General features: G+C 33.2%; 1 protein-coding gene across 5 annotated transcripts in view; it reads right to left on the reverse strand.

The window, feature by feature from the left end:
- LOC115209959 (muscle calcium channel subunit alpha-1-like) overlaps positions 1–19,532 on the reverse strand; it is a 460,467-nt gene that overhangs the window by 182,433 nt on the left and 258,502 nt on the right. For all 5 annotated transcript variants that reach the window (XM_029778602.2, XM_036501424.1, XM_036501423.1 and 2 more), the window contains exons 12-19: positions 18,693–18,853; positions 16,023–16,248; positions 12,214–12,424; positions 9,269–9,389; positions 7,697–7,857; positions 6,341–6,387; positions 4,795–4,886; positions 3,477–3,654 (exon numbers count right to left, since the gene is read on the reverse strand). In XM_029778602.2, the coding sequence (XP_029634462.1) occupies positions 3,477–3,654; positions 4,795–4,886; positions 6,341–6,387; positions 7,697–7,857; positions 9,269–9,389; positions 12,214–12,424; positions 16,023–16,248; positions 18,693–18,853 (1,197 nt within the window). The remainder of the gene's footprint in view (positions 1–3,476; positions 3,655–4,794; positions 4,887–6,340; positions 6,388–7,696; positions 7,858–9,268; positions 9,390–12,213; positions 12,425–16,022; positions 16,249–18,692; positions 18,854–19,532) is intronic.

Here is a 19,532-nt window from a genome sequence, read left to right on the forward strand (position 1 = left end):
AAATTATAAACAATAATTATCATTAAAAGGTGATAGATCAGCAGAATTGTTAGTGTTGGACAAAATGCTTTGCGGTATTTATTAATGGCTCTCTAAGTTCTGAGTTTAAATTCTGTCAAGATTAACTGTACCTTTCATCCCTCTGGGGTTGATAAAATATAGAGCTAAACTGGGTTGATTTAATGAACTATCTCCTTCCTCTTGATAAGTGCGAGACATGTGCCTAAATAAGAAACAATTATCGTAGAGTATTAAATAAAATGTATAGTTCTATGTTTAAGAGTGGAAGAATTATGTACATTATTTACATTTGATGGCTATTTGTCCTCATCTTGTTTGTTGTTAACAGGTTTCGGCTGATATACCCGCCAGCCTTCATCAGGTGTCTTGGGGAAATTTCAAATCTGGGTTCTCATTCCTAAGGTATTTTTCGATATTATTATTATTATTCAGTCACTGCCTGGAATCAAACTCGGAATCTTGGGGTTAGTAGCCCGTGTTCTTAACTACTATGCCATATGCCCATGGGCAATTATGGAGTGAATTTTAGGGCTTATAAATCTAATATTTTCCTATCTTTCCTTAATACCGGTTCCTATATGCTATTCATATCTGCACTCGGTCTGCTTAGGAGGTTGTTGTGTCCTAGCATATGTGCTGCTTTTAGTTTTCATATTTTCCAGTGGTGTTCTCTGTCTATTATTTTAACATCATCCCACAAGGGGATGTGGTCTCCATTTTGCCATACATGATCAGGTATACCTGATTTATCAATATCTCCTCGTGTCACAGCTTTGCAATGTTTCTTTACCCTTATTTTGAGGGGGTGGCATGTTTTGCCTTTGTATAACCTACCACAGCTGCATGGGATGGAGTACACGCAGTTTTGGTCATATTCTCTTCTATTGGTGGTTTTACCCGAAGGAGATATTTTCAAAGTATTGTATTACTCTTGAATACTGTCCTGATGTCATATGGGTTGCATATCTTTTGTATATTTTTGGAGAAGCCTTTCACATTGGATAGACAGACGGTAGACAGTTTATTGGTTTCATCCTCTCTTTTCTTCATAATTGGAGTAGATAGTATGTTTTTGGGGTAGTTGTTGCTTAATAGATTGTTACTGAGCTTTATCATTTCTTCATGGTGGGTATCTTGATTGCTACTTATATTCTTTGCTCGATGTTTTAGGCACTGAGCAATTCCTCTCTTTACACTGTATGGCTGGTGGGCATTGAAGTTAAGGTATCATCTAGTGAAGGTCAGCTTGCAGTATACAAATGTCCTGAATGGTGCTTTATTAATACGTCCAGGAATGCTAGCTGATTGTCTTTTTCTTTTTCCATTGTGAACTGTATGGATGGCTTTATAAGTTCACATGATCTAATAGCACTTGGACATCTTCCTGGTGGAGCCAGAGAATAAAGGTGTCATCAACATATTGCAGCCATAGGGTTGGTTTTAGTGGTGTTGATCCTAAAGCCAAATTCTCAAAGTATTCCATGTATATATTGGCTATTATCGGTGATAATGGTGAACCCATAGCTAAACCATCTTTTTGTCGATATATATATCAGTGTCCATACTGAAATAGGTAGTTTCTACACAGAAGGTCAACATTTCCATCAAGTTTCTTATTGGTATACTAGTGCGTCCTTTTAGAAGGGTGTCTGTCACTAGATTTTCTTGAATCACCGATAGTGCTTCACCAATTGGGCTACTAACCCCCAAGACTCCGAGTTTGATTCAAGGCAGTGACCTGAATAATAATGATGATGATGATGATGATGGTAACAACAACAACATCGAAAAATATGTTAGGAACAAGAACCCAGGTTTGAAATTTCCCCAAGACACCTGATGAAGGCTGGAGGGTATATCAGCTGAAACGTATTAACAACAAAGAAGATGAGGACAAATATCCATCAAACGTAAATAATGTAAATAAAATGTATTGTGGGATTTGTTCAGGCTTTTAAAATTTTGATTAGGTGTCAACTTTGCCTTTCATCCTAATAGGGCCAATAAAATAAAGCAGCAGTCAAGAATCGGAGTTGATGATAACAACAGATCCCATTACATTAAAAAAAAAAACAATTGCTGGTCTTGTGACTAAATTAGTCTGGTTTTGTCAGTGCTACATGAATTCTGCTAATTCCATGCAGGACACTTTTTTTAAACAACAGTTAGCTGCCTGCTAAGCCTATTAAAATGATTCTAAGACACCAAACATTGAAAAAAAAAAAAGAAACATTATTTCCAGTATAATAACTCGAGAAGCAGTTATGAAGTCATCAAGATAGTAATTTAATTTCATCCTTCAAAACTCTAATGCCATAACTAATTTGAAGCATTAAATAATAATTTCTAGAGCAAAAGAAGAATTATTGAAAACAGTTATGGAATACCTATTTCAGCTAAACAAATTAATTCATAATTATATTCATATGGAGCTCAACTGGTTACTTTATCAGTGTAAACTAGATGCTACATTAACAGAGAAAAGAATCAATATCTTACTTATGATAATGGAATAATGTTTTCCCTTCTTTTTTTTCTTTTCTTTTCAAAAGCTAGCTAATTAAAGTCTATTAACTTCATCTCTCTGCTCGGTGTATTTTCTGAAGGAAACTGCTTAGCTGGATTTAGCTGATAGACAAATGGCTTCATCAATACTTTATCCCTCAGTGTAAAGTGGACAGGTAGAATTTACAGCCATCCATGTAATATCATGTAGCCATCCAATTCATCTGACTTTATTTTTACTGGTACTCTATTGTTTCTAATGGATAGTCGTCTGGTATCTTTCTACTAAGTTGCCTTCTAATATAACATTAAGAACCTCTATTTGATACCACTTTAATGGCCATCCATCTGTTAGTTTAACTGCAATCGATATGTAATAAATTTCAATAATTATTAGCATCTTTAGCTATCATTCTAATGATGATCCACCTAATATATGTTTTAGTACCCCTTCCTAAAGGAATGAAAGCCTAAATAGATAAGGGCAAGATTTAACACTGACAAACAGATATAATTAAAAGTTCAAGATATTTCTGGACTTCCACTGTCATAGTAATGATAATAATAATAATTATTTATTCATTTATTAACTGCTGCTGCTGTTAGTGCCCCCTCCACTACTATATATAGTGGTAAACTGGAAGAAGTGTTAGTGCATTAGAACTCAGAACATAAAGACAGACAAAATGCTGCTAAGCATTTTGTCTGTCTTTATGTTCTGAGTTCAAATGCTACTGAGGTTAACTTTGTCATTCATCCTTTTGGAGTCAATAAGATGAGTACCAGTTGAACACTGGGGTTGATGTAATAGACTAGACCTTGCACCCAGATTTCGGGCTTTGCACCTATAGTAGAAAGGACTATTATTATTATTATCATTATGCAATATTGATATCTTTCTTAATCAACTTCCTTTTTTTCGATCTTTCAGCTACCATCAATCTTATTACCTGTTATCATGGGAAAACACAAATAATGCACTAGCTTTTGGAATTGGTTTCACTTTGTCGTTTATTTTTACTTCCGACATTCTCTGTGGTCGAGCAGTTGCTGCAGCATCTGATTCATCGTCCTCCCCTGTCGTCTCTTCATCTTCAGTTGCATGCTCTTCATCAGGTATTTCTTCTTCTGAAAGACAAGCAAACAGGTTAGAAAAGAATTATTATTTACTTTGGAAAATGACATAGTGGAGCAGATGCTGGACCTTAAAAATAAAATTCATGTGCTTCAGTGGAAAATACAAGCTTTAATTTATGGCAGGTTTCTTAAAGGCACAAAATTACACAATTATGGAAAAAGTGAAATGTGATTGATTATCATTCCTGTCTTTTTCAAAGCCTATAGACAATATAAGGCAAATTAAAATTTTATAATTACAGATTGGAAATGCTTACCAAAACCTTAAAAGTTACCTGTTTTCTTAACCATTGTAACTTGTTTTTTTTTTTAGATCAAAGTGTTAAGAAGTTGAAATACCATAAATTCAAACCTTACAGCTGAAATCACTATATAATGCAGCAGGAGAATTGTGCTAAAGTGACAAATATACAGATGAATACATTTTTTAAGTGTTCTACTAACTTGCTTTGCTAAACCTAAATCCTCTCATGGACATGAAGAAAACAAAGGGAAACCACTCCAGTGTGTTTTGTTAATTTTTTTTAAGACACAGAGCATTTATGTTCTTAGGGAATGGTAAATTTTTGCCTCTCACAAGCTCATTAGAAATGTAAATGAAGTTAAGACTGTTCAATAGTTTCAACAGATATGTAATTGATGGTTTTGTTCAAATATCTAGATCCAACTTCCAGATGGCTTGTTTTTTGTAAAAAATAAATAAATAAATAAATAAATACAAAAATGAAATGGCAAAAATTGCCAGAAAACATATAACACATTATTAGCTTTATCAGTTGTATGCTGAAAAGTATGCATATTTTAAGGCAAAATTATTGCAAGCTTTTAATCAACAGATATATCAGTGGTTGTCTTTTATAACAAGATACAGCTCCTACAAAGAATGACTTCCTGATCATACATCAAAAAGAAGTGAGGGAAAACATTTATTCACTTTTTGCAGGATCTACCCTGAGTATTTATTTTCCCCACAGCATGCCTTTAGTTATTACTTATATTTCACAAGCTTTAAAACTATAACAAGTAAATAATTCAGTAAACGAAACATATGTAATAAGAAATGAATAAATAAAATGATTTAATAAAGTATATACAGATGATATTTTTATAAGTTTCTCAGTGTTACGTTACCTTGGCTAGGAATCTGTGTGTTTTCTCGATATTCTCCAGCAACTTCATCAGAATTTATGTCTATCCGGATATTATGGTCTTCATGGGGTTCCCTGTTATAATACAATAATACAAATAAACAACACTGTATGTATGTGTGAAAGCATATGTATGTATTATTATTACTATTGAGTGAGAGAGTAATGCATGCCATCAAAGTGAGACTGAGATACAAAAATATGAAGCTCAATATACATATCATGGCTACCTGTCTGATAAGGGTAGACCAGGCACATGCCTGGTATTATTGATTTGACACAGGTTCTGTCTTATTCCTTGTAGGATTTATGTAGGTAGCGGGTTACTACCTGTAACCTTAGGTATTCATAAGCTTTCAATAGTCTTTCAAGTCTTTAGAACCCTCCTGATAATCTTTCCTGTCTCTAAGAGGCAAACTTCCTGTAGAAGCTTTACAAGACATTGTATTTCAATCTCTTTCAACCATTTGTCTACATCTTTGCTTACAGTTCCCAATGCACCAATTATTATAAGCACAACCTGTACAGTTTTCACACTCCAAATTTTTGTAATTTCAAATTTTAAGGGATTGTATTCTTTTGTTTTTCATCTTGTATGTTGTCTCCAGTTACTCTCTCTATTTTTGAAGAGCTTTTTTACAACTAGATTCCTTCATTCATGTTCTTAGCCCCTGGACCATATCCCTGTTCACCGCTGTTAGGGCAAAGATGGCTACCCATAAGTGCAAGCCGTTTAGTCAGAGTGGCTATTCCAGCACATCTCCCTTACCATCCTCCAGGGCAATGCCTTTTCCGTCAGTCTGAATTACAGGAAATTGAGAGAATGCAAGAATTTCGTAGTTTACTACTCGTAGTTTGATTTCCTTCTCTCTCTCTCACTTTATTACTGACCAATCTTAATTCATTTATTGTGATAAATACTGAATTAAAATATATTTCATAAGCTAACAAGATATTAATAATTTCATTTTCCAAAGTAAGCACCTATTTCTTGACATCAGTCCATGAAGGAGTAAGTGCCATTCCTTCTTTATATAGGAAAACTAATGTGACTGGTGGTCTCTTCAATCTCAAAACCACAAAATATAAATTATAAATATGAAGGAGTGAGATTTAATGAAATTAGAATGTTAAGTAAACACATGTTACTGTAATTTTCAATTTTATACATTTCAAGTATTCCTGTTAAATTAACCTTTCAGAGAAATTAATCAACTATCTTGTGGCAAGATTGTTTCTCTTGTATGATTTTATGCAATGATTTGTTTCAATATCATCAATATTCTATTAAATTCCATGTATAAGTCAGTCATTGGTAGCTATACACTTCAAAAAACTAAATTTGATGCACATTTTATTTATAATAATTATAATACATTTTTTCCAGAACTGCCAAAACTGAATTTACCATATGTTAGTCATTTTTAGAATGAACTAATATTATCTATTTTTGTAATTTTCTGCAGAGAAATTTAATAGTAGTTAATAAAAGAATCTGTATATTTTGGGAAGTAGAAAATTATACTAACCGAGAATCTGATTTTTCTGCAAGTTCATTACTTTTTTCTCCTTCATTCTGAAATTAAAAATTGAACATTTTATCAAAGAGACAACTAAGTCAACAAATAATTTAAATATCTTATGATTTCAGATTATTGTTCCTTGAATATTTTCTCTAACATAATTCCTCTCAATTCATGCTTTAGAAAAATATCCAAACAATATATTCTTCAAACATTGAAATTGAATAATGTGTATTGTCTCATAAGATCTTATCATACATTATGTAAAGTCCTTTCATATATTAGACAAATGATAAATGGACAAAACTCCAAATACAAACTAATAAATAAAAATAATAAACCAAGTGTTAATGTTCTGCATATACTTTACATGGAAAAACTTCACTCCAGGACTGAGGTTTCAATTATGAGAGTGTTAATACATTTAGGATTAATGCAATGATGTTACTATATGCTAACATATGCATATCTACACTGAGAGAGAAATAAAAGCAACCAACAAGGTGAGGAGATGTATACTGATTAACATTGCAATGCCTTCTTAAAGAAACACCTGCATGTGAAGTTATAGAGAAACTGAGCAAATACAAAAACCTGGAAATCAAAATCAATAAGTTAAAGAATAAGATGACCGAAATGATATCCATGTTCATTAGAGCACTAGGAATCATGGAAAAGTTCACCAACCATATTTCAGAAAACATCAATATTCATTCGGTGCAGAAGATCAGACAACTTAGAACAGCTCACATACTATGGCGAGTGCTGTCTTCAGACCCATAGTTTGGGCCCAACTAGTAGTAGTAGTAGACATCCATTGATCTCAAGAGCGTGGGGGATCATTTGTGACCCTCACCCATCAAGTGACTTCATATCTCTCTTGCATATGTCCTTGAAATGAAGATGAGATTGTCCTTGTGCTTTTGTGCCAGTGGCCAATTCCCCATACAAGTCTTTTGGTATCTTCCTGTCTGGCATGCAATGTACATGACCAAGCCAGTGCAGATGATGCTGCTGGAGCAAGGTGAGTATACTGTGTATCTTGGCATGGTTGAGGACTTTGGTGTTGGTGATGAGGTCAGTTAACTTAATATCCAAGATGCATTTCAAATTATGAAGGTGGAAGACATTGAGACACTGCTATCTGGAGTACAGGCTCCACATCTCACTGCCTTAAAGTAGCATACTATGGACGCATACCTTATAGTCAGCAATCTTGATGTTTGCAGTCACTTTTCTGTTTTCTCAGACTCTCTTGGTGAGCCTGGCAAATGTGGATCTCAGGGCCCAACTGTATAGAATATAAAAAAGTAAGTACAAAAGAAGCAACAATAATAATAATGATAGTAATAACATGCTTACATTTTCTTCTCCTTCTTTTGCTTCAGGAGATTTACTCTTAGATCTACGTATAGAGCGGCTTCGTTCTTTTTCTTCTTCTTTCTCTTGCTCAATCTCAGTGAGAGATTGAGCATCTGCCAAGTTGTCCACAGCGATAGCCAAGAAGACATTCAACAGGATATCTTAGATAGTAGTCAAGGACACTTAACATTTAATAAAGTTTTTTTGCACAACAAAACACAAAACAATGGAAAAAAAAGTAAGCTTTTTTCTAATTAGAATGCATCTTATTTAATGGGTGTACTAACTAAAGTAGCAGCAACAGGTAGCTATTCTAGATGAGCCCATGATGTTAAAAAGAATTAAAAAATTTTCTGCCAATAAACTTATTTGGACAAGATGGTGTTGGGTGTCAGCACAAAACTATGTCAGTAAAGTTTGCTAAGTTTACTTGTTTAGGGTAGCCATAAAACTATGTTCAGCATTTCTCACAAGTAAAGTGTAGATGATTAGAGCTTTAGATGAGGGAAAATAGTAGCACAGTTAATGATAAGAGTAATATTGACATTGGTAGTGTTCACAGATACATCATATTGAAAACTGAAATATTAAACCATATCCGAATGAAAATATTTATGCTAACAATCTTCATTGTAATGATTCTAATGTAAGCATATCTTTATACATATAATCAAAACTGTCAGCCCTTCCCCTCACCATCTATCACATCCTTTCTAGGATCACCAAGGAACCTCTGCAAATGTTATAGCTTCAGTATATCATTAAGCACAGCATCTAAATCAGTCCATGTGCAGAGGATGTTTGCAAAAATATGCCATGCAATGGCGGTGGCACATTGTAATCTTTTTCTGGATATGTTAAACTCTTCTTGAAGTACATCATCCTCAAAAAGAAAGATGAAGGTGATTCCATTCAGATCACATGGTTTGTCTTAGAAAGAGCTACTCTGTTCAGTTATAAGTCAAAACAGTGCAATAGAAATAATATGAGAAATAATATATCATTAAGTACCCTACACCAAAAATGAGCAGAAAGAGTGACCTAATTTCAGTTTCTGGGAAAGCACAGGTGATGTCACACAACAGTCTTGGCTTCTGCTTGAATAATGTGATAGAGATCAATGTGTCCAAATTCCTGGATATGAGCATGAAACTGGAGGGAAGTAACTACATTAAGTATATGTATAAGTGTCTGTGTTTTAGTTTAGTAATGTAAAAATGGAGTTACGTCAAAAAATGTCACTTAGTAATTTGATGAAATAGGAATTGATAAAATATAGATTGATAAAATCCAAATGTATAAAGTACATAACAAAAATATATACTGGGATTAATTTGATTGAATAAATTCCTAAAAGGCAGTGACCCAGTATACTCATGGTCTGATAAATGAAATCAATAACAGAATATACTACAAAATATAAAAAAAAAAACTATACATGTATATGCATGCGTGTGTGTGTGTATGTATACACATACACAAATACATACATATGTAATATATTTTAGGAAAGAAACCAAATGGTAATTTGGTTCTTATCTTCTTTTCCGTTTCCAAAAGAAAAAAGGATACAGTTACCACATATAAACAGAATAACAAAATATAGACAGACAAGAACTCCCACATTGCGGACACCTCCATATGCTTTGATACCATTGTACATCACTTCATTCCAATCCTCACCAGTCAAGATCTGAATAGATACAAAATGCCAATATTTATACATGTTTACATAATCTGAAAGATGTATATATCAGTATATGGAGTGAGTTTTACTGGTTTATAAAGATCAATTATGAAATCAGTTCTTTAATTTGTATTACATCAAAATATATATTTTTGAATGGAGGAAGTAGTATGTTAATCTGTTTATCAGTTGCTTCATTTAATCCAAACTCTGAGATTGTAATATATACCAGTATAGATTAATAATCCATTCTATACACAACCCAATGCTATACACTTCCTTTTCAAGTACGTATTAAGTACTCTTATTTTTCCAAAGAAAAGCATAAAATTATTTTTATCTCCTTAATATATTTATATATCTATATCTGTATATACAAACAGATATGCCCACACTTTGAAACCTACTCTTATAAACTCTTGCCTTATTATCAAGGTGTTTAAAATGTATGATACACTATATAGGATGTGCATGAATATACATAAATATATATATATTTGAATATATGGTATATATACATATAGTTCTTTCCAATGCACAAAGTGACTAATATGAAATTAGAATAGTTATGTTGTAGTGTTAGAGTAATCATCACTTCCAAATGCAAAGCTTTCATTAATTTTTAATTTTGATGAAATCTTATTTTGCTTTATATACCATTTAACTTTATGTGCTAATTAAAAAAAAAAAACCTAGTTATTCTATGCCTAGATATAAATATTTTTACTGTATTCTTATTGTTTGTTGTTATTTTAACTGGATTTTATAGTATGTTTCAATGGAAACTAAACTATACTTGTATTTTAATATGAAGATATTATTTTAACAGTTATGTTGCTATTTTAAGAGTGTTCTAACAACATGTTGCTATTTCAAGTATCTTCTAACTGTATGTTGCTATTTACACTGCATTCTAATTACATGTTCTCACTGTAAATGTCTAATAATATTCTAACAGTTTCTAAGTATTTTATAGGGTGTTCCATAAAGAGTGCCGAATTTGAATTGGGCAACACTTTTGTGTTTTGAAGTTTGAAGGCATGCTTTTATCACATTTGCTATCTCTCTTCACTCCAGTTAATAGTTTTTTTGTTTGTTTTTCAGAATAGTGTGCAGTGTGTCATGGAGCAGTTTACAACTGAGCAATGCATTCTCATCATGAAAATATTTTACCAAAATGGAGAAAGTGCGATGCAAACAGCTTGAACACTTCCTACAATTTTGGGGAGAAATGAAGCACCCAACAAGTCTACGGTTTGCAGACTAATGATGAAGTTTAAAACAGCTGGTTCAGTTGCAATGGCTAAATCGCCTGGGTGGAATTGTTCTCATCGGACAAAGCAACAAATTGCTGTTGTGTGAGACAGTGTCACTCTGGGGCCAGGAAACTTGATTTGCTGACATTCGCAGCAGTTGGGCATCCCAACCATTTCATTACACTGAATTTTGCATAAAGATCTCCACATGCATTCATACAAAATTCAACTTACACAGCATCTTCAGCCACCTGACTACAGGAGGTGGAAGAAATTTGCTGACTGGGTTGTGGAGAGACTTCCAGCTGACAAAAATTTTGCAAAGAAAGTCATCTTCAGTGACGAGGCCCACTTCCACTTGAGTGGATTTGTTAATAAACAGAACTGCAAGATTTGAGGAAATGAAAATCCTCAAATAACGCAAGAGCATGAAATGCATCCACTGGAAGCAACTGTGTAGTTTTGGGCAGGTGGAGTGCTTGGACCATTCTTCTTTGAAAATGATGAGGGGAATGCAGTTACCATTAACGGAAAATGTTACAAAGACATAATATCCACTCAGTTATGGCTGAAATTGGAAGATACGGAGATTGACAATCTCTGGTTTTGGCAGGATGGAGTGACCTGTCACACTTTGTGCCATGAAAAATTCCTGCAACAAGTGATAGATATCCTTGCATGGTGACTAGCAATAGCCACAAAGGCAATCTTATCCTTTGTGATTTCTTCTTATGGGGGTATGTGAAATCACAGGTATACATAAAAAAACCACACACAATTCATGAACTCAAGGCTGAAATCAGGCGCGTGATTGGAGGCATCGGGTCACACATCTGTGAGAGAGTTATTGGAAATTTCGAGGAGTGCATAAATGTATGCAGACTTAGTGCAGGTGGCCATTTGACCAACATTGTGTTCCATATCTAAACAGGAGACATAACTCATTAGAACTTCTGTAGCTGTCTCACTCAGAAAAGGGTGTCAGTGTCATTTCATTCAGGCACAAACTTAACTGCATCCCATCTAAGTCAATTTTATTCCTAATCACTTATGACAAATTTTTCTGTTATTTTCATAACTTGGACCACCAATCTGATACCACTGTAGTTGCTTTTTGACCTCTCTTTTGTCTACATAGCAACTGACACAGTGGCTTCTTTGCCTGTTTAATGGTTGATAATAATATACCAGTCATTAGAAAGGATTCCTTTCTGTACTACATGATTGGTTATATTTTTAGCATCTCAGTGACTATCCCTGATAGCTGCTTTCCTTGTTTTCACAATCTTAAATTATATTTTTGACTGCATATCTCTTAACTTCAACTTTTAGTTCCACTGTTGGGTCAGCTTGGGTCTACGTGAAGGAGAGATCTACATGTATTCTCATTCAGCAACCTTTTATAACAATATTTCCATGTATCTTCTGATTGTCAAAAGATAAAGATGAGGCACACAACAAATAAGTGAACTAGCAATTCCTAACTGGTTTAATGATGGATAAAACTTTGGGGTATTGTTCTCTTATTTAAGAAACAAATGAAAATAAAAGGCTTAAAAAACAAAATCACTTACCTGAAATACAGTGAGTAGTGATTGCCAGAAAGTGTCAAAGTTGCTACGAGGTTTATCCTGTGTCTCATCAAAATTAAATTTACCTCCAAACAGTTGCATTCCCAACAAAGCAAATATGACAATGAACAAGAACAACAGCAGCAATAAACTAGCAATTGAGCGCATACTGTTCAACAAGGAGGCAACTAGATTTCTCAATGATGTCCAGTATCTGCAATTTACAAAGGAATATATATTTTTTTATTCTTATATCATTCTAAGGATTTGAGATATTTATAGGACAGTTACGTAAATTTAGACATTTAATTTTTGTTTTATTCAATAGACCTACTAAGATAGTAATAAAAAAGTATGAATATTTCAACAACAGAAAGATATATGGGGGAAAAAAAAAAGATGCCAATAAACTTTTTGAGGACTAACTTAGGATACATGTCTATATTTGTAAAAACTGAGTGCAGAAGCAAATACAAATAGCATGTATAAAAGAAAAAGAAAATGGGAAAATAACATTTCTATGGTAGCTGAAAAATATAATAAATCAGGTTGAAGTAAAGTCTGCTTTTGTTTTAAGGGCTGTAGCAGTATATTAAACGTTATTCTGTATTATATGGTACCATTTAATCAATAATATATTTCATTTTATACAAATATGATATATATAGATAACTGCCTGACTTTTACATTTTGAATATACATGTGTGTGTGTGTGTATTATATATAATGAATGATTATTCCTATGAATTTAGAAAATGAGAAAAGGGAATTGTTATGAAATATATGCCATTTTTTCAAGGTTATGTTAACTTAAAAGAAATAAAATATCTACAAGCAAACAAGAAATTAAAATCATAAGATTATAAATTTTCAGATTATAAATCTAATTTTTATAGATAAAACTTTTGATAACATTTACACCTATTTAAGGCAGCGAATGGATAGAAACATTAGTATGCTTAGAGGCATTTTGTTTGTCTTTATGTTCTGAGCTCAAATTCTGCCAAGTTGGCTGTTTTCCATTCCTTTGGGATTAATAAAATAAGTACCAGTTGAGCACTAGGATCAATGCAATTGACTTAGCGCCTCTCTCAAAATGCCAGCCTTGTGTTTGAAACCAATATTTACATCTATTACTGTCAGTTTGATATCTGATCATCAGTCATTAGCCTTACTGCACTAGACTCAAACTAACAGTTACTGTTGCCTGTTAGTAGCCTATTACCTTATTTTAATTTATTAATAGCTGAAATATTGAATCAAAATTATGTTGTGAACTTGTTTCTTGATGTTTGAGGAGAATCTGAATACACAAAATTTTGGAATATTTGTTGCTGCTTAAATGAGAATAGAGATCATAGGAAGCCAAGTTGACTGAGCAATAGGTAACTGAGAGGTTAGTAATTTATATTTTGTCACCAGTATGATGTTGTGTATATGACTATATCATTTAAATTACAATGGATAAGTGCTCCTAGTAGTTAGCAGGTACAACAGAGTGATATAATTTGCTGCTATAAGCAGTAGTTGCATTGTAATACTAACAACACTCTGGGGAGTGGGAAATGTCTCTCATCCACTTAATACCAGAAATAAAATCTAAAAGATCAGCCATAACTCAGTAAACTACACTGTTAGAGAATAAAACTTAAAATTTTCATAACAAATTTCCAACAGCACCATTTTATTAAATATATTTCTTCTGTTTGTAAAATTATAATTTGTAAAGGATTACTGAGCTGAAACAATAACCATAGAAACCAGACAGATAAGTAGTGACACTATGTCAATCAAAGTCTGTAATTTAACTCATGAGAGGATGTTTTTACCTAATAACTTCTGCTGTTATGTGGAGAATGTAATTATCAGATGAAAACCAATATATTTCTATTGACTAAGTGAAGATCACATTGTGTAGAAGATTAAACATTGGTTTTAGTATAATACTTTCATATCATTATGCTTGGTTAGCTCAAGGTCATCTTTGATTCAGCTGACCTATAATTAAAGATGTTCAAATCATGACCATTCCATCATTTTTTTTTCAGATATAGTTTATGTAGGACTACATTGCTTTTGTTAAGAAGGAATAGTAAGATTTGAGAGAAATTTGATTGTTATTAATAATAGATAAAGTGATTTTACAGAGGTTCCCCTATGTAATTTTGACTGTAATCATCTGAAAGTCTTGTTTACAAACAATCAAGTGATAAGGATACTAAATTGAATGGAGACAGACTAAAATAAAAAGGGGTCACAACATATTCTGACCCCGCCCCCATTAAATTATAACTGTAAAGGAAAATTAACAAAGAAATAGATTGTATTTATAAATTTTCTTTGAAATTTATAACGGATAATAATCTTTTTTACTTTGTGACTCTAATAGTTAATATATTTGACAATTATATACTAAAATCAATGATGTATATAAAATAAGAACTAGTAATTAATTATAATTTAGATGGTTGAATTGATAAGACGTTAGATTTACAAATGGAAGAAATGACATGAATGATTCTCAACATATTTTCCTTTGAAAATCCTGTAGAAGGCTCACCAATAATCATCTACAATTTATAGTAGATTTTCCAATATATCAAGAATAACTCAGTTGATTTTAATGCCACCCACAATGAAGAGTTCTTTTTGAATTGGTACAAGACTGCAAATTATAATGGACAGTATAGTCATTTGAGTCATCCTTAGTACAAACTATATTTGCAAGTGTGCATTTAAAAATTTTTAATGTATCAAAAAATTGCCCCGTGTCTAATACAGCTGTATTACAGATAGGAGATTGAGTGCTGTATGCTAGGGAGCTGGATGGCACAATAATTGTTAAAGATAACAGAATATTGAAAACAAGCCAAAATATTAGTCTGTTAGCACAAACTTGTGAAAAATTGCTTACAGTATGTTGGTAGTTAAGTGAAGAAGTCACATCATTTCATTATATTTCCTTCCTTAGCATGCATAACCTATGACTGATATGTACCATATTATTTAATGACCTTTATTTTTAAAGAACATTTATTAATTGCTTGATGACAAATTCTTCAAGAAAGAAAAAAGTAATGTTAACAATCTTTCCTTCACCTGTCAGCTATTTGCAGTTAGTGAATGACAAAAAAATCTCAGTGGTGATGCACCCAGATAGCTGATTGCAGTTACATAAAACATTACAGCCAGAAATACGAACTCTTGACCAAATGAGAATCAACTATACAGATGAATTGAATGAATATAAAGTTGAGATACAGTACTCCCTTAATGTAGTGTATTTATGATAAATTTATAGATTCATACTTTATTCCAGTATACTGATATAGAATTGTATTTCCATGAACAGAATCATACATTTTCACCAACAAAAAACTACTTTAAAATATCTTTCAATCAGTGTACTAAATATACTTTTTCCACAAAATATACTTCTAAAATAGCGGTGCATCTCATGTGAAAGCATGTCTATTATGTTGGCAAATACAGTAACTTGCATTTATAAACCTGTTTGTGGTCACTTGACATAATCGCACTCCCTAAAAAATGGAATGATCATGCCTTGGATGCCTATGATTACAAGTTGGCTCAGTTAAGGTTGACATGGAACTAAACAACAACAATAAAACAATCAGCATTTATTTATTTGTTCCCTAGAGGGATGGAAGTCAATGCTTATTCTGGCAGAATTTGAACATGGAACATAGAGAAGAGGGGTGGCTAGTAAAGTTTGTGGTGCTAATGACAGATCTCATTTTGGTATTATTTTCTTGAAAAAAGAAAAAAAAATTTAAGGTTGAAAAACTTACCGTGTTGCTTTGAACACACGAAGTAAGCGTGCACACCTGAGCACACTCACACCCAATGGTTTGATTAAGTTTGTATGAATCAGGATAACCTCAACAATACTACATATTACAACAAAGCTGTCAAAACGGTTGAAAAGGGAAACGAAATAACTTTCGAAACCCAAGCTGTACATTTTCAATAACATCTCACAGGTGAACACAACAACAAAAAATAGATTGGCAACTTCTGCAAAATAAAAAAAAAAAAAAAAATAAGTGAAGGAAAATTGAATTTTCAATTTTAAAATGGAAACAGGAAAACAACACAAATTTCTTTTGACACTTGGACCAAAATATCAAAAATAATATCAGAAATAAAGTTTCAACTTTAGATATGTTGAATCTGCTTGTAACTGGAGAGGAATTAATTAAATATGAGCCACTGGGTGTACAGTTTGAGTACAAGTGATACATGAGAAAAAGAATAATCCTCAATCATTGTGGGTAAGAAAGGTATTTGATGTTGTGTGGTTATATAATATAGTTAGATAATGAATGTTGAATTAAAAAGCATCATAAGTTGATGGTAAGTACACACAGAAGGTGAAAGTAATTAGAGGTCATCATTAATGCTTTACATTTGTTTTCCATGCTGGCATGGATTGGATGAATCATTACGGCTATTCTAATTAGGTCATCTAGATCAGTGTTACTCAAAATGGTGGTCTGCGAGCCATCACCTGCCGGTATGCAGTGAGTTTCCAGAAAAGAAAGAAACATTATAAAATGCTTATGTTATTTTGTATTATTTGTTCACAAAATAAATATAAGATACAAAAGATTGTCAACTTTTATTATATTCATTATATATATTGTTTCCAGTATAAATTAATATTACTAAGAAATATTACCGGTCCCCGACACATTGGCAAAAAAACTGCTGGTACGCCACATCAGATAGTTTGAGAAGCACTGATCTAGATAACAGAAACTATCTACTATTTCTAGGAAGCTTTCTAGGCATTTCAGAACATCAGTTTTCCATGTGCTCTTATTATTTATTGCTCCTGTATACCTGCCCCAAACAAATTCTACTTTCCCTGTTAACCTTCCTTTGATTTCACTGCATCTCTTATGTGTCCATAGTTTGTACTGAGCACACTATATGGAATTTCTGCCTATATCTTGTCTACATATGGAACATTTACAAGAAGAGACTAGTGTTTTGTCTGTTTTCCTGCTAATTAGAACTTTAGTCTTGACTAAGTTAACTTTAAGACCCTTTGATGCCAGGCTTTGCTTCCTTCTATACTTGAAACTAATTCTAATTCTTCGACAGTTTCAGCTATAATAACAAGGTTATCAGCATAGAAGAGTTCTTACAAGCAACAGCTCTTAAATTCCTCTGTTATAACCTGGAGGACTATGATAAATAAAAGGGATCTGATAACTGAACCCTGATGAACTGCTACATCATCATCATCCTTTAACGTATGCTTCTCATGCTGGCATGACGGTTTGACTGGAACTGGTAAGTCAGAGAGCTGCACCAGGTCCCAGTTTAATTTGGCATGGTTCCTATGGCTGGATGCCCTTTCTAATGCCAACCACTCCAAGAGCATAATGGGTGCTTTTTACTAGCAAGGGCCATGACTATGATTTCATGGGTGCCATTTACATGATACAGGCAATGGTCAAGACAATGGTTTCACTCTGCTTGACAAGTCTTCTCAAGCACAGCATATCGCCAAGAGTCACAGTCATTTGTCGTCGCCTTTGTGAGGCCCAACATTCAAAGATCATGCTACTGGCAATGGCCACAATTATGATTTCATGGGTGCCATTTACATGACACCAGCAACAGCCATGACTATGATTTCACTTGGTTTTATGAGTCTTCTCAAGCACAGCATATTGCCAAAGGTCTTGGTCATTAGTCATCAACTTTGTGAGGTCCAACATTCAAAGATCATGCTTCATCATCTTGTCCAATGTCTTCCTGGGTCTACCTCTTCCACAGGTTCCCTCCACAATTAGAAATCAATACTTCTTTACACAGCTGTCCTTGTCCATACACATCACATGACCACACCAGCACATTTGTCTCTTTTGCATACCACATTTGATGCCTCTTATGCTCAGGTTTTCTCTCAAGACACTAACACTCTGTCACGCATGCACACTGACATTACACATCCAGCGAAGCATATTAACTTCATTTCCTTCAAGCGTTTGTATGTTCTGTGCAGTCATAGCCCATGTTTTAGTGCTGTGGAGCATGACTGTTTGCACACAGGCATCATACAGAGGTAGAAGCTCTCTGAACTTTGCCCAGCCTATTCTTATTCTAGCAGCTACACTTTCAGAGTATCCACCTCCATTACTGACTTTGTCAGCTAGATAATACAAGCTATCAACTGAAGGGATTTGTGACTAGTCTGTTTCCCTTCTTACTAAAACTTTGGTTTTACAACTGTACCCATTATATGTATATATCATCATTTAACCTTTTTCCATGCAGGCATGGATTGGACACACACACATCAGGTAAGGGGATTATGTTTATTTATTCACTTTACTACTGATATCTAGTTGATCAACTGTGACAACTAGAATAAGTAGCTGTTTTGATGGTAGATAGATATATGATAAAGGAATGCACTTAATAAATGTCTGGAAAATAGTGCTTACCTTGGAACTGGTCAAGCCATGACGGCTGTAGATAATGTTCTGATGTAAGAACTCCAGTGTTTAGAAACACCATTACAATTACAACCCAGTAAAATGCTTGTGATTTCACTAAGCGTCGACAAAGTCTCCGGCAACGACGATTCCATTTTTGAAATCGGCGACTGTAATTTACAAACATGAAAATTTTGAGAAAAATAACTAAGTCACAGAGCTAACTGACATAATAATATATATATTTATAAATACCTGCAAGTAATTATAAAATACATAAACATATATTAGCCATTATCTTTTTTGTATTCATATGACAATGTTGTACATATTAGATGTATTATAATTATCAGCAAATTAAGATGTTGCATGTTTTTGTTCTGGTCTTCTCAGTATCAAGTAAAGGTATAATTAGCATCAAATTTTATAAAACACCATAAAGTAGAAAAAAATAACATTAAGACAAAAGGCTAGTTTTAAAAGGAAGTGGTGTATAATTGGTTAATCTGATCCGCTAATGCTAGTTTTGCTATTAAAATATCCTGAAACATCACCACTTTACCATTTTAGATTGAACAATGTAAATGAGAAGCTGAAGCTAAAGGTACTGAAACTTGGTCAGTAACTGGCTATCATGAAAATTGGACATGAACTATTTTGATCATAACTTAGATTTTATCTTCTTTGGCAGGTTTAAAGCTAAAATTAAACATGATTTATTAATTTGGAGTACCAAAATAGTTAACACTAAGCCAATGAGGGAACTTTATATAGTTGCTTGACCCACTAAAAATAACAAACAAATCTTCAAATTACATTGCTACCATTAGATAAGACAGTTGTAGATCT

Source organism: Octopus sinensis, linkage group LG3, assembly GCF_006345805.1.
Source record: "Octopus sinensis linkage group LG3, ASM634580v1, whole genome shotgun sequence".
Classification (NCBI taxonomy): Eukaryota; Metazoa; Mollusca; class Cephalopoda; order Octopoda; family Octopodidae; genus Octopus; species Octopus sinensis.